This window comes from Lontra canadensis, unplaced genomic scaffold, assembly GCF_010015895.1.
Source record: "Lontra canadensis isolate GAN:19392208 unplaced genomic scaffold, GSC_riverotter_1.0 scaffold16, whole genome shotgun sequence".
In the NCBI taxonomy this organism is placed as follows: domain Eukaryota; kingdom Metazoa; phylum Chordata; class Mammalia; order Carnivora; family Mustelidae; genus Lontra; species Lontra canadensis.
The window spans coordinates 26,428,854-26,443,946 of record NW_022631010.1 but is presented as its reverse complement, the minus strand read 5'-3'; the positions used below and the strand labels follow the sequence as shown (position 1 = coordinate 26,443,946).

The 15,093-nt window shown below is 43.5% G+C and overlaps 1 protein-coding gene and 1 pseudogene across 2 annotated transcripts in view; one reads left to right on the top strand and one right to left on the bottom strand.

Moving 5' to 3' along the window:
- The window catches only part of ACSS1 (acyl-CoA synthetase short chain family member 1), a 61,211-nt gene that overhangs the window by 43,561 nt on the left and 2,557 nt on the right, over nucleotides 1-15,093 (top strand). For both annotated transcript variants that reach the window (XM_032859349.1, XM_032859350.1), the window contains 6 exons: nucleotides 2,432-2,524; nucleotides 3,691-3,803; nucleotides 4,207-4,333; nucleotides 5,112-5,239; nucleotides 5,353-5,416; nucleotides 7,997-8,115. In XM_032859349.1, coding sequence (XP_032715240.1) covers nucleotides 2,432-2,524; nucleotides 3,691-3,803; nucleotides 4,207-4,333; nucleotides 5,112-5,239; nucleotides 5,353-5,416; nucleotides 7,997-8,115 — 644 coding nt within the window. The remainder of the gene's footprint in view (nucleotides 1-2,431; nucleotides 2,525-3,690; nucleotides 3,804-4,206; nucleotides 4,334-5,111; nucleotides 5,240-5,352; nucleotides 5,417-7,996; nucleotides 8,116-15,093) is intronic.
- Nucleotides 11,184-11,557, bottom strand: LOC116868705 (annotated as a pseudogene).

Sequence of the window (15,093 nt, the reverse complement as noted above, 5' to 3'; positions counted from 1 at the left end):
GAAACCATAGGATAATTGACTCTCTCTGCTTGACTTATTTCACTCAGCATAATCTCTTCCAGTCCCGTCCATGTTGCTACAAAAGTTGGGTATTATCCTTTCTGATGGAGGCATAATACTCCATAGTGTATATGGACCTCATCTTCCTTATCCATTCGTCCACTGAAGGGCATCTTGGTTCTTTCCACAGTTTGGCGACCGTGGCTATTGCTGCTATAAACATTGGGGTACATCTGTATCTTTGGGGTAAATCCCCAGTAATGCAATTGCAGGGTCATAGGGAAGCTCTATTTTTAAATTCTTGAGGAATCTCCACACTGTTTTCCAAAGTGGCTGCACCAACTTGCATCCCCATCAACAGTGTAAGAGGGTTCCCCTTTCTCCACATCCTCTCTAACACATGTTGTTTCTTGTCTTGCTAATTTTGGCCATTCTAACTGGCGTAAGGTGGTATTTTATTTATTTGATAGATAGAGAACAAGAAAGGGAACATAAGCAGGGGGAGTGGGAGAGGGAGAAGCAGGATTCCTACCCAGCAGAGAGTCCGATGTGGAGTTTGAACCCTGGATCCCGGGATCATGACCTGAGCCAAAGGCAGACTCTTAATGACTGAGCCACCCAGGCATCCCTCTTTATGATTTTCTTAATTTTTTTTTCTTATCTTCATCTTACTTTCTTGTAAGAATACAGTATGTTGATACATACAGCATACAAAATGTGGGGTGAATGTTTATGTTATTGGTGAGGCTTCTAATCAACAGCAGGCTATCAGTAGTTAAGTTTTACTTAACTTAGTTATATATAAACAAAGTCCCAGTTATACTCAGATTTTTGGCTGCCTAGGATGCTGGCACCCCAACCCCTGTGGTGTTCAACCACCAACTGTGTACATGTATCTAGAACTGCCACCTAGGTTAAGCCTTAGAAATTTCCAGACCGAAGAACATTCTCTTACGGCCCCTCCCAGTCAGTAACCACCCCTCCTCTCACACACACACGCACCTTTTGACCAAGCCATGCAGGGACTGATGTGCTTGTCCTTGAACTTCGCAGAGCTGGGTTCAGGCGGCCTATGCGGCTCCTGCATCAGCAGGGCCACAACTATCTGGGCAGCCCTGCTGAGGGTCGCTGCGGTTCCGTTCTTGTGCTCTGGTGCTGTGTTTCTCGTGGGCACTGATGGTTTACTTCTCTGTCCCCTTCTTAATGGCACTTCTGGTTTTTAACTGTGGTGATCCTCCTCGTGTGTGAGCACATCTGCTTTCTTTTCTATAGGTCATACACCAGGAGTGATGTTCTTGAGAATAAGATAAGCGTAGGTGTAGCTATAGTAGATTTCCACCGCGGTTTCCTAAGTAGTCGTATCAGGTGTGTGCGCTGCTATGTGTTAACAGACACTTCCGGTTTCTCCCAGCTGCATTCCAAATTACGCTCCTGTACTGTACTGTTTCTCTCACTTTGCTCTTTTTTTTTTCTTTTTTCTTTTGTGAAGTGAAGTGAAAGCGTATTAAGTGAAGGTGAGAACAGGAAGGAAAGAAAAAAGCTCTCTAGAGGGAGAGGGATTCTGATTGGGCTGCCAATCAGTCTTTCATGGTCAGTGTTTTATAGGAAACCGACCAGGGAACTGAAATCTTTGATTTTACCACTGATGATTACTTCTCCTTTGAATATCTCATCTCTGATATCTAAGGCAAACGTGGTCATCTGCTTCTGTTCCCTTATCTCTGGTTTCCTCACGCCTCAGCATTTCTGGGATTTTGGGTAAGCCCAACATGTAGCCCCCTACCTCTCTCTCCCTACCTGGCCCTGCCTGTCCCTTACTCATTTTTCATGTTTATAGCACTCCTAAAGGTAACCCTGAAACCGTTAGCAGTCGCTCCCCATCTCTTCCAACTGCCCTTTTCCCCTACCCCAGCTCTAAAGCAGCCATGAATCTAACTTTCTGTCTGTCTAGAGTTGCTTATTCTGGACAGTTCATATACATGGAATTACATATAAGGGTGTTACACACAACTAATGAATCATTGAACACTGCATCAAAAACTAATGATGTATTTTATGTTAGCTAATTGAACATAATAAAAAAATAGAAAGCTACTGACCAAAATCAGAAAATAAAAAAATAAAATAAAAAGTAAAAAAAAAAAAAAAATAATAATGAGGGGTGCCTGGGATGTTCAGTTGGTTAAGGCTATTTAAGGTTTCTTTCTCTCACATTCTAGGCAACTTTTAAATTTTTGACCTGATGGTGAAAATATCTGGTAATTTTTTATTCTTTGGCACCACAAATGGGATGAAACTCACTGTGTTTTCAAGTTTCCTCTTACATCCTTTAGGGAAATTACAGAGCTGTTTTCCCATAGAAACCTATCCTTTTTGGTTTCAGGTTTATTGAGGTCTATTATATTGTTTCTCCTTTTGTGTGTGGTTTCAGTGGGAGAACCGATCAACTTTGAAGCTTGGGAGTGGCTCCACAAGGTGGTGGGGGACAGCAGATGCACGCTGGTGGACACGTGGTGGCAAACAGGTGAGAGTCCCGGAGGAGAAGGGGCCCGGGCATGCCTTCGGAACCTGGTGCCAGGATCACTTCGCGGTGTATGATAGCACGTGAGAATATGTGGCCGAGCCCGAGTCTTGGAGGGTCAAGTGTGAGTGAGGCTCTGCAATTGCCATCCAACACCACTAATGCCTCAGCCCCTCAGCACACGTGGTGGTTGGAAATCCCAGTGTCTGGAGTGAGAGGCAGAGCCAGGCTGAGGGATTCCAGCTGGAGAACTGGGGATATGTAATGACGTCTCTGAGCCTTGGGTTCCTCATTTTGAAGTGGGTGTGCTCCATTAGAGGCCCTATGAGGATGGAGGGAGGTGATAGAACTGCTGTATGTTGTCCGAGGCCTGATAGGTAGTAGGTGCTTAGCTAAACGGTCATTTTTCTTTTGGGCCCGCGTGCCCAAAACAAGTACAACTGATGCAGATGGGCCGACTGTAAGGGACCAGAGTCTAAATTTAGATTTTAGTGGGAAAGCCCTTTGTTTTTCTGTGCCATTTGGTTTTTCTCTGCCCTCTGTCCTCTGGGGTATCTGACTTACTGGGATGTTCAGGGCAAGAGACCACCACTGATGTAATAAATGTAGCCAACTGGGATCTTGTTCTTCAAGAAGCCAGAAAGGGAGGCAGTGCAAATAGCTCCATTCTCCATTTGGGAAGGCTCAGAATGGAGGCTTTCTGCAACTGAGTCTCCTGAGGCATTTCCATGCAGGCTGACAGAGGGAAGTGCCAAAGAAAATACCTGAGAACAGAACTGTGGGCATTGCTTTTCATTGTTTAGAGTGTGGGGGTGGGGAGCACTGGCCCAGAAGCAGTTCATTTCCTCTGTCTTCCTGTGCAAGCAGGTGGACTCTGTTCTTTTCTGCAGAGCTGAGGATGAGGGGAGGCAGCACCTGTCTCTGTGGAGTGCCCCGGCTCCTGGGACTGACCCCTCCCCTTTGGGCCCACATCTTATTTCCGCAGAACCCGAGTCTGGTCTTGCCTCAGAAAGATATCTTTGTCACTGGGGGCCAAATAGAGATAAACACCCATCGCCCACCTGGGGGCAGCACTTGTGTGTCCATTGCGGACCCCTGATGGCATGTCTAGATAAACATCTCAGTAGTTCCTGGGTCCAGTGTGCACTTCTTCTCTATTTTCCCTGCAGAAACGGGTGGCATCTGCATTGCGCCACGGCCCTCAGAAGAAGGAGCAGAGATCCTCCCTGGCATGGCAATGAGGCCCTTTTTTGGCATTGTCCCAGTGCTCATGGATGAGAAGGTAAGGCCTGGTGGAGGCATTCCCTTCCTGTGTGCTTGCCCTGTTGAGCTCCTGGTGCTCCTGTATGCCTTCCTGGCGTCCCCTGCCCACTATCTCATGTCACACAGGCCCAGCTCTGGTGGGTGGCAGAAGGGTGAGTATTCACTGCAGCATCTCCTCAAGGACACACACTTGAAATCCCTGCGTAGAGTGAGCCCTGGTACTCCTGGACCTCCATCTCAGGCTGGATTCTTGCAGAGGAGAAGGGCAGTTCCTTTTGGGGCACGCTTGTCATTTTTTACATTTCTGTTTTCACGTATTTCTCTGGTACTTCATCTGTCATTTCTCAGAAGAACATTATTATTTCTTCGCTTCTCAAGCAGAATCTTCGCGTTCTCTCACACATGGATCTCTGGGTCCACAGGGAAAGGTCGTGGAGGGCGGTAACGTCTCTGGGGCTCTGTGCCTGTCCCAGCCCTGGCCAGGCATGGCAAGAACCATCTATGGAGACCACAAGAGATTCATGGAGGCCTACTTCAAGCCTTACCCAGGTGAGCCAGCTAAAATGGATTGTATCATGGTTTCTCCACACCCTGGGGATCATAGGCTCAGAAAACGTCTTTAAGGTAATGATGACTGAGTGTAGTGTGGTAACACTTTGGAGTCCTGCCCCTCCCCCTCAGCTCCCTGAGCCTCCTGGTCTCTGGAGTGGGCAGGGTTCCTGGGGTTTAAGTGGGGCTGCATGCAGAGCCTGAAGCACCCGCCCCTTAGTGTGCACACCACACCTTAGGCTACTAGGAAGGAAGAATGAAGAAACCATTCCAGAAAACTGGCCTGATGTCTAACTGCAAGTTTTCTTCTGGCTTACTTTTTATTTTTTTCCTGGTTTGCTTTATGTCATTGGGCTGGAAGGTTATATACACATTGTGCCTGTTGGAACCCTTCATTTTCATTCTCAAGTTTGTGAATGAGCCTCACTTTGGGGGATGCTTGGGTGTGCTCTTTGCCTATCATCTACTCCTCAGATGTTTGCAGCTGTGACATGGTCAGAACTCTGCCGATTCGGAGCCACTGCCCTTTCTCTAGCACACAGCCAGATGGTACCATCTAGAAAAGTGTCTCTGCAAGGGGTTGGCAGAAGGGTGGAGAGGCAGGAAGTCAACAGAGCTGGGGTTTTGGAGATTTCTTCCATAGAGTGAGGTCAGGGTGTGTGTCTTGCTGTGTTTCCCTCATGTACGGATGGGAGCCCTGCTCGGTCCTGGTTCAGAGGTATTGCTGCTGAATACCTCTGCATACCTCTGAATACCGCTGCACCCCATTGTGGTGCAGGCCATTACTTCACTGGTGATGGGGCATACCGGACAGAAGGAGGCTACTACCAGATCACAGGGCGGATGGACGACGTCATCAACATCAGCGGCCACAGGCTGGGGACTGCAGAGATCGAGGACGCGATGGTGAGCACAGTTGGGCCTCCTTTGTTTGGGTAGCTCCAGGAGGCCTTGGATTGACCTGTATGCTAACTCAGGCAGCTGGTTCATCTGCATGTTTTGTCTTGTGTTCTAAATAGGCTAACCATCCTGCTGTGCCAGAGACCGCTGTCATTGGCTATCCCCATGAAATCAAAGGAGAAGGTGAGCGCCCACCAAAGGTGCTCCTCATTCCTGGTCACACACACTGTGGCACTTTGTAAAAGGAATGGACTCTGGGAATGGGTGGTCAGGGTTTTGTATGCATCAAGCTGTTGCTTTCTTCTGTCCCAGGTAGAGACTTTGGGTGAGGGGACTTGATAGCATGTATGTTAGACAAGGGTCAGATTTCTGAAATGTCTTAGTTCTGCTGTCCTTTAAGGGCACACATCCACAGGAGCTAGGACCTAGTGGGCCCCTGCTCTTCTTGGGAGTTTCCTCCTCTGTCCACGTGTGCATGGCAGCTCATTTATGGAGGGTGCCCATGAAATACACTGTTCTGCTCACAGCATCTCCTTGCACGTGCCTGGGCACAGTGCCCTGGGCAGCTGCCATGGGGGCTGGCAGACAGGCCCTGGTGTGGGCCCTTGTGCAGCTCTGGGATTCTTTTTGGAAGAATCTGACCTGTGGTTCCCACTGCAGCTACTGAATGATAACCAGAATAGTCTTTATTGGAAGACACCCATTATTCTAAAGTCTCCTAGTGTCTAAGTGGGTGGGTCTGGGCAGGGGCAGGGTCACCTGAGTATTGTAATGCCCAGTGCATGGTGGTTACACTCACTTGGCCTGGTGTGACCTGGATGCTTGCTGACTATATGCCACTCTGCTGGGCAGGCCATCCTACACTGCCTGGCCAAGCACCCTGGGGAAGGGCTCTTGCCCTTTTGCTGTCAGGGGCATCCTCTGTTTCAGCATGCCCCAGGGTCATCAGCCTTCGAGCCACATTTGTGTGCTACAGTTCCATTAACTACTCAAACACCTTATCTAAATTGACCCACTGTAAAATTTAATATTCATGTAAACACTTTTTAAAAAACAACTTTATTTACTTGTCAGAGAGACAGAGGGAAAGAGGGAAGGAAAGAGAGAGAGATTGAGAGCATAAGTAGTGGGAGTGGCAGGCAGTGGGAGAAGCAGGCTCCCTGCTGAGCAAGGAGCCCAGTGTAGGACTTGATCCCAGAATCCTGGGATCATGACCTGGGCAGAAGGCAGACACTTAAGAGATTGACCCACCCAGGTGTCCTGTATGAACACTTGAAAACTCATTTTTTACTTTCCCTGGGAAGCATATGTCCATGAGGCTGGCCTCTTCCTTAGCAGGAGACTGGAATGCATGAGAGCAGTGAGGGGTAGGAAGGAAAGGAGGGAGGGGATGGGGAGGGAGGGAGGGGATAGAAACAGGTCCTCTCATGTGAGACTCAGAGGCCTTGGGTCAGCTTGCATTCCCATTAGCAGAAGCCACAGCCCAAGTCACTCTGGGATCAGTAGGCCTTCTACTGCCCATCAGGCTGCTGGGGAGAATGTCTGTATCATGCTTATGATGATACACATTTTTCTGATTTCTGATGCATTTGAGCACCTATGCATTCATAATACATGAACAGCAGCAATAGCTGTCAGTTACCTCTCTGTTCCCACTCCCTGTGTTTGCACATGGTCTGGCTGAGGAGAGTTCCTCATCTGGTCTTGTCTGATTAGGACCCAGACTTGGCGAGGAACAGAAGTCCCTGCCTCATAGAGCTTACACGCTGGAGGGTCAAGGTGTGGCGGGGAGAGACAGACAATAGGGAGTAAACACAAGCAATGAGGAAACTACATAATAGGTTAGGTGGTGTGTGCCATGGGGAGAATTAATTAAGATGGGATTGGATTGGTGCAGGTATACACAGGCTGAATGTATGTAGGGACTTCATGTATGCAAGGGGCACTGTAGGTCCTTGAGGGAAGATAGGCTGTTCACAGTGCTGCTGGGATGGCTTATGTGGAGGAACAATGGAATTCAATCTCCGTGTCTCACATATGCAAGATTATCCCAGGTGGATTGAAAAGAAATGTAGAGTCCTGTGAGAACCACTGTTAATCCTTTCTGGAACATGGTAGGCTGTTGACAAACGAAACCTAGTGTTTCTGCTAAAATATGGGTTGGTCAGCACTGCCCAGCCAAGCTTCCAGCCAGGATGGAGCTCGCTGTCCAGGACAGTAGCTACAAGCTACAGATGGCTCATGCCACCCAGGAACTACATGTTAACCTTAATTTCATTTACATTTAAATAGCTACTGTGGCTAGGGCCCACCATTTTGGACACATACCCATAGGATTAGTGGCACGTGCTGTGTTCTCATGCACCATGTCAAAGGATTGGGTAGTACGTCTCCTGTGAACCCACATTATGGGCTACTTCACAGGCACAGGTGTAGCAGGAGAGGTTAAGTCACACCTCCAAGGTGACATCCCCTTCCAGTCAACACCAGAGCTGAAGGGAGCTTTCATCTACATGTTGACTTCGCTGGGCTGCTCATAAGAGCTCTTAGAATCGCTTCCACTTTGAGAAGGGAAAAAAAAAAAAGAATCATTTTCCACTTTGGATGAAATGGAAATGCATCTTTAGGGCTAAAGGAAGAGGCTGTTACAGGTCACCAATACATGATTTATAGTTCCCTAAGATATATGATGACTGTGTACAATGCTCTGCCTTGGGAGATGGTTCGTGGTTGAACACACCCCAAACCTTTGACTCCTTTCAGTTGCATTTGCCTTCATCGTGTTGAAAGACAACACAGGTGACACAGACACGGTGTTGAAGGAGCTCAGATCTGCAGTGGCCACCAAGATCGCCAAGTACGCCGTGCCCGATCAGATTCTGGTGAGTGGCACCTGGCCCTCAGGTGTGCTGGCACTGTGTTGTAAGCCTCCTTCTCTACTCCCACAAGTAACAGCCAATAGTGACCCCTTCCATCAGCAGCAAAATGGAGGTTAGCTATTGGTTTCCTGGGAAGTAGGTGGGGAAGGTGAGTTGCTGCATCCTCAGAGAGAGGGGTAGGCCAGAAGACCTCACAGCCAATGTTTACAGAGCTCACCTGTCCACAGGATCATGCTGGAGAGGATTAGGTGCTCTCTTACTTTGGCATGCAGAGGCCAGTTATAGGAGCAGGGCTGGGTGGCGAAGAAAATCGGAGATTTTACTTATGTACCTTTTACATGTTTTTGTTTAAATTCCATTTAGTTAACATACAGTGTAATATTAGTTTCTGATGTACAATGTAGTGATTAGACACTTCCGTACATCACCTGGTACTCACCATAACCAGTGCACTCCTTAATCTCCATCACCTACATAACCCACCCCTGCCCACCTCCCCTCTGGTAACCATTAGTATGTTCTCTATAATTAAGAGTCTGTTTCTTGGTTCACATCTCTCTCTCTGTCTTTCCCCTTTCGCTCATATATTTTGTTTCTTAAATTCCACATATGAGTGAAATCATACTGTATTTGTCTTTCTCTGATTGAGTTATTTTTGCTTAGCACTGTATTCTCTGGTTCCATCCATATTGTTGTCAGTGATAAGATTTCATTCTTTTTTATGGCTGGGTAGTACTCCATTGGATGGATGGATGGATGGATGGACGGACGGACGGACGGACGGACAGACGGATGGATGGATATCACATCTTCTTTATCCATTCATCAGTCAATGGACACTTGGGCTCCTTCCATAGTTTGGCTATTGTTGATAATGCTGCTGTAAATATCAGGGTACATGTACCCCTTCAAGTTAGTGTTTTTGGATTCTTTGTGTAAATACCTACTAGTGTGACTGCTAGATTGTAGGGTTATTCTATTTTTAAATTTGAGGAACCTTTATACAGTTTTCCAGAGTGGCTGCACCAGTTTGCATTCCCACCAACAGTGTAAGAAGGTGCCCCTTTCTCCACATCCTTGCCAACATTTGTTGTTTCCTGAGTTGTTGAGGTAAAGCCATTCTGACAGGTATAGGTGATACCTCATTGTAGTGGTGATTTGTATTTCCCTGATGATGAGTGGTGTCAAACATCTTTTCATGTTGGCCATCTATTGGCCATCTGTATTGTCTTCTTTGCAAAAATGTCTGTTCATGTCTTCTGCTCATTTTTTAAATTGGATTGTTTTCTGGGTGTTGAATTTGATAAGCTCTTTATAAATTTTGGATACTAACCCTTTATCAGATATGTCATTTGTGAAACATCTCCCATTCAGTAGGTTGCCTTTTTTTTTTTTTCCCAACTGGAAACAGGTAATATTATTTAAAACAAATAATAAACAGCATATAGAACATGAAGAGATAAAATAAGAGTTAATATGTACCAGAGAGAAAGAATATATGGGGCAGGGGATGACACATTCTAGGGGGGCATTGGGGTCGGGCTCTCCCTGGTGCAAAAGTTTTTACTTTGATGAAGTCCAAATAGTTTATTTTTGCTTTTCTTTTCCTTGCCTCAGGAGACCTATCTAGAAAGAAGTTCTATGGCTTATGTCAAAGAGTTTACTCTCTGTTCTCCTCTTGGATTTTTATGGTTTCAGGACTCATATTTAGGTCTTTAATCCATTTTGAATTTATTTTTGTGTGTAGTGTAGGAAAGTGATCCAGTTTCATTTTTTTGCATGTTGCTGTCCAGTTTTCCCAATACCATTTGTTGCAGAGATGGTGGTCTTCTTCCCATTGGTTATTCTTTCCTGCTTTGTTGAAGATTCATTGACCATATAGTTGTGGGTCATTTCTGGGTTCTCAATTCATCTATGTGTTTATTTTTGTGCCAGTACCATACTGTTTTGATCACTACAGCTTTGTAATATAAGTCGAGGCCTAGAATTGTGATGCTTCCAGCTTTGCTTTTCTGTTTCAAGGTTTCTTTGGATATTTGGAGGTCTTTTGTGGTTCCGTATAAATTTTAGAATTGTTTGTTGTAGTTCCTGTGAAAAATGCTATTGTATTTTCACAGGAATTGCATTAAGTGTGTAGTTGGTTGAGTAGTATAGACATTTTAACAATATTTGCTCTTCCAATCCATGAGCATGGAATGTCTTTCCATTTCTTTGTGTCATCTGCAGTTTTTTTCATCAATGTTTTATAGTTTTCACAATACACATCTTCAAACATTTTTGGTTAGGTTTATTCCTAGGTATCTTTCTGGTTTTGGTGCAGTTATAAATGCGATGGATTCTTTAATTTCTCTTTCTGCTGCGTCATTATTGATGTATAGAAATGAAACAGATTTCTGTATTTTGATTTTGTATCTACGACTACTGAATTCATGTATCAGTTCTTGCAGTTTTTTGTTGGAGTCTTTTGGGTTTTCTACATAGAGTATCATGTCATCTGCAGATAGTGAAAATTTTATTTCCTCCTTGCTTATTTGATTGCCTTTTATTTGTTTTCGTTTGATTGCTATGGCTAGGACTTGTAGTACTATGTTGAGTAACACTGGGGAGAATGGACATCCCTGTCTTGTTCTTGGCTGTAAAGGAAAAGCTCTTAGTTTTTCCCCACTGAGGATGATATTAGCTGTGAATTTTTTGTATAGGGCCTTTATAGTGTTGAGGTCTGTTCCCTCTAACCCTACTTTGTTGAGGGTTTTTAATCATGAACGTACTGTATTTTGTCAGATACTCTTTCTGTACCTATTGAAATCATGTTTTTTATCCTTTCTTGTATTAATATGGTATATCACATTGATTTGAAAATATTATACTACCCTTGCAACATAGGAATAAATCCTACTTGATAATGATAAATGATTTTTTAAATGTATTGTTTGCTAGTCTTTTATTGAGAATTTTTACATCTATGTTCACCACGCATATTGACCTTTAGTTCTCTTCTTTAGTGGAGTCCTTTTTATTCTTTGGATTTAATAAAGTTTTATTTTCCAAAATGTACAGGTGGTGGGATCTGTTCATGCATGTTTGCCAGCAGCAGGGACATCTCCACCCTTGGTATTTCTGGTGTAAATTACTTGAGTTCTGTGCTTTGAAACAAGATTTTAATGAGTCCTTTACGAAGGATCCCCCGAACAACTGCCCTGGCCAGGGAACCTTGAATCTTCAGTCTCCCAGAGACAACAGCAGGAGTCATAAGCTTATAGTTGGGAACTTGCTTACAGAGATTGTCACATGTCACTTTTTCAAGCAAGACCATGTTATTGAGCTTGTCCCAAACTTTGTCTTTGGACCCCTTTTTTCTGGCCCGACTCCTGGATTTGTTCATTGGGTCTTTATCTTTTTTGGCTGACTTCCCAGCATCTTTCTTCTTGTTGTCCTTGGGCAGCATGGTGAAGTTCAGAGAACAGCAGCCACACTGCAGCCTGGCTAAGATGTCAGACAGTAAGTTTAGTGGAATCTTTACCTGGTTTTGGAAGTTTTTCTTCCTTTTATGTTTTATGGAATGATTTGGGAAGAATAGGTATGAACTCTTCTTTAAATGTTTGGTAGAATTTGCCTCTAAAGCCGTCTGGGCCTGTTGAGAAATTTTTGTTGAGAGATTTTTGACTACAGACTCAATTCTTTGCTGGTGACCAGTCTGTTTAAGTTTTCTATTTTTCCTGCTTCAATTTTGGTAATTTATATGTTTCTAGGAATTTACCCATTTATTCTAGGTTGTCCAATTTGTTGGCATACAGCTTTCCATGATATTATAATATTGTTTTCTTTCTGTGATGTTCGTTGTTATTTCTCCTCTGTCATTTGTGATTTTATTTGGGTCCTTTGTCTTTTCTTTTTGGTTGTCCAGAAGTTTATCAGTTTTATTTTTTCAAAGAGAGAGCTCTTGGTTTCATTGACCTCTCCTAGTGTTTTGTTTTGTGTTTTTTATTATGTTCAGTGAGACAACATATAGTACATCATTAATTTTTAATGTAGTATTCAACAGTTAATTAACTGGGTATAGCACCCAGTGCTCATCACCACACATGCTCTCCTTAATACTCATCACCTGGTTAACCCAGCTCCCGAACCCTTCCTGTCTGAAACCCTCAGTTTGTGTCCTAGTATTTTTTAAATTTTCTATATAATTTATTTTTCCTGTGATCTTTATTATTTCCTTCCTTTTGCTGGATTTAGGCTTCATTTGTTCTTTCTTTAGCTTCTTTGGGTTTAAAGTTAGGTTGTTTATTTGAGATTTTTGTTTCTTTTTTTTTTTTTTTAAAGATTTTATTTATTTATTTGACAGAGAGAGATCACAGTTAGTCAGAAAGGCAGGCAGAGAGAGAGAGGGGGAAGCAGGCTCCCTGCTGAGCAGAGAGCCCGATGTGGGGCTCGATCCCAGGACCAGATCATGAGCTGAGCTGAAGGCAGAGGCTTTAACCCACTGAGCCACCCAGGCGCCCAAGATTTTTGTTTCTTAATGTAGGTCTGTATTGTTAGATACTTCCCTCTTAAGACTGCCTTTGCTGTATCCCAGAGGTTTTGTACTGTTGTGTTTTCATTTTCATTTGTTTCTGTGTTTTATTTTTCCTTTTATTTCCTGGTTGACCCATTCATTGTTTCATAGCACGCTGTTTAACCTCCATGTATCAGTGATTTTTCCAAAGTTTTTCTTGTGATCTCTAGTTTCAAAGAGTTATGATAAAAAAAAAAAGTGCATTGTATGATTTCAGTTTTTTGTGTTTATTGAGGCCTGTTTTGTGACCTAATATGTGATCTATTCTGGAGAATGTTTCATGTTCACTTGAAAAGAATGTGGGGCACCTGGTTGGCTCAGTGGGTTAAGCCTCTGCCTTCAGCTCAGGTCATGATCTCAGGGTCTTGGGATCAAGCCCTGCATCGAGCTGTCTGCTCAGCGGGGAGCCTGCCTCCCCCTCTCTCTCTGCCTGCCTTTCTGCCTACTTGTGATCCCTGTCTGTCAAATAAATAAATAAAGTCTTAAAAAAAAAAAAGAAAAGAATGTGTATTCTGCTGTTTTAGGATGGAATGCTCTGAATATATCTGTTAAGTCCCTCTGGCCTAGTGTGTCATTCAAAGCCACTATCCCATTACTGATTTTCTGTTTAGATGATCTGTCTATTGGTGTATGTGGGATGTTAAAGTCACCTACTATTATTGTATTGTTATCAATTAGGTCCTTTATCTTTGTTATTTTTTAATAAATACTTGGGTGCTTCCATGTTGTGAGTGTAAGTATTTACAATTGTTTATCTTCTTATTGGAAATCCCCTTTATGCTTATATAGTGTTCTTCTTTATCTCTTGTTACAATCTTTGTTTTAAAATCTATTTTGTCCAAGATAAGTATTATTAGATGTTTCTTCACCCCCTCACTTTCAATCTGCAAGTGTCTTTAAGTCTAAAATGAGTCTCTTGTTAGCAGCATATAGATGGATCTCTTTTTTTATCCATTTTGGCACCATGCACGTTTTGATTGGAGTGTTTGGTGTGTTTAAAATCAGAGTAATTATTGCTTTCATTTATTTATTTGAGAGAGAGAGAGAAAGAGAGAACATGCAGGAGTGGGGGGAGGGGCAGAGGGAGAGAGAGAAGCAGACTCCCTGCTCAGCAGGGATCCCAAAGCAGGGCTCAATCCCAGAACCCTGAGCTCATGACCTGAGGCCAAGGCAGATGCTTAACTGACTGAGCCACCCAGGTGCCGCGATACAGAGTAATTATTGATAGACATATTTATTGCCATTTTATTACTTGTTTTGTCATTGTGTCTAGAGATTTTCTCTGATCCTTTTTTGTCTTTGTCACATTTGGTTTCTCCTTTGCACTCAAAGAGTCCCTTTTAAAGTTAAAAATAGAACTACCCTACAATCCAGCAATTGCACTACTATGTTTTTATCCAAATGATACAAACATAGTGATTTGAAGGGGCACGTGCGCTGCAATGTTTATGGCAGCAGTGTCCACAACAGCCAAACTATGGAAAGAGCCCAGGTGTCCATCAATAGATGAATGGATAAAGAAATGTGTGTACACACACACACACACACACACACACACACACACACAATGGAATATTACTCAGCCATCAAAAAGAACGAAATCTTGCCATTTGCAGTGATGTTGATGGAACTGGAGGGTACTATGCTAAGCAAAAAAGGTCAGTCAAATAAAGACAAACACCACATGATTTCACTTACATGTGCCATTTAAGAAACAAAACAGAAACTTAGTGGAAGGGAAAGAAAAAATATAAAATGAAGATAGAGTGGGGGAAGAAAACTATAAGAGATACTGATCTAGGAAACAAACTGAGGGTTGCTGGAGGGGAGGTGGGTAGGGGGAATGAGTAACGGGGTGATGGGCATTTAAGACGGCACTTGATATAGTGAGCACTGGCTGTTATATGCAACTGATGAATCACTAAATTCTACCCTGGTATAACTAATGATACAGTATATGTTAACCAAATTAAATTTAAATAAATAATTTTTTTTTAAGATTTTATTTATTTATTTGACAGACAGATCACAAGTAGGCAGAGAGGCAGGCAGAGAGAGAGAGGGAGAAGCAGGCTCCCTGCTGAGCAGAGAGCCCGATGCGGGGCTCGATCCCAAGACCCTGGGATCATGACCTGAGTTGAAGGCAGAGGCTTTAACCTACTGAACCACCCAGGTGCCCCTAAATAAAGAATTTTTAAAAAGAGTCCCTTTTAATATTTCTTGCAGGGTGGGTTTAGTGGTCACAAACTCCTTTAGTTTTTGTCTGGGAAACTCTTTATCTCTTATTCTGTTCTGAGTCACAGCCTTCCTGGATAGAGTATTCTTAGCTGCAGATTGTTCCATTCAGCACTTTGAATATATAGACATATATATATATATATAGAGAGAGAGAGAGACATATATGTCTATATGTCTCTCTCTCTCTCTCT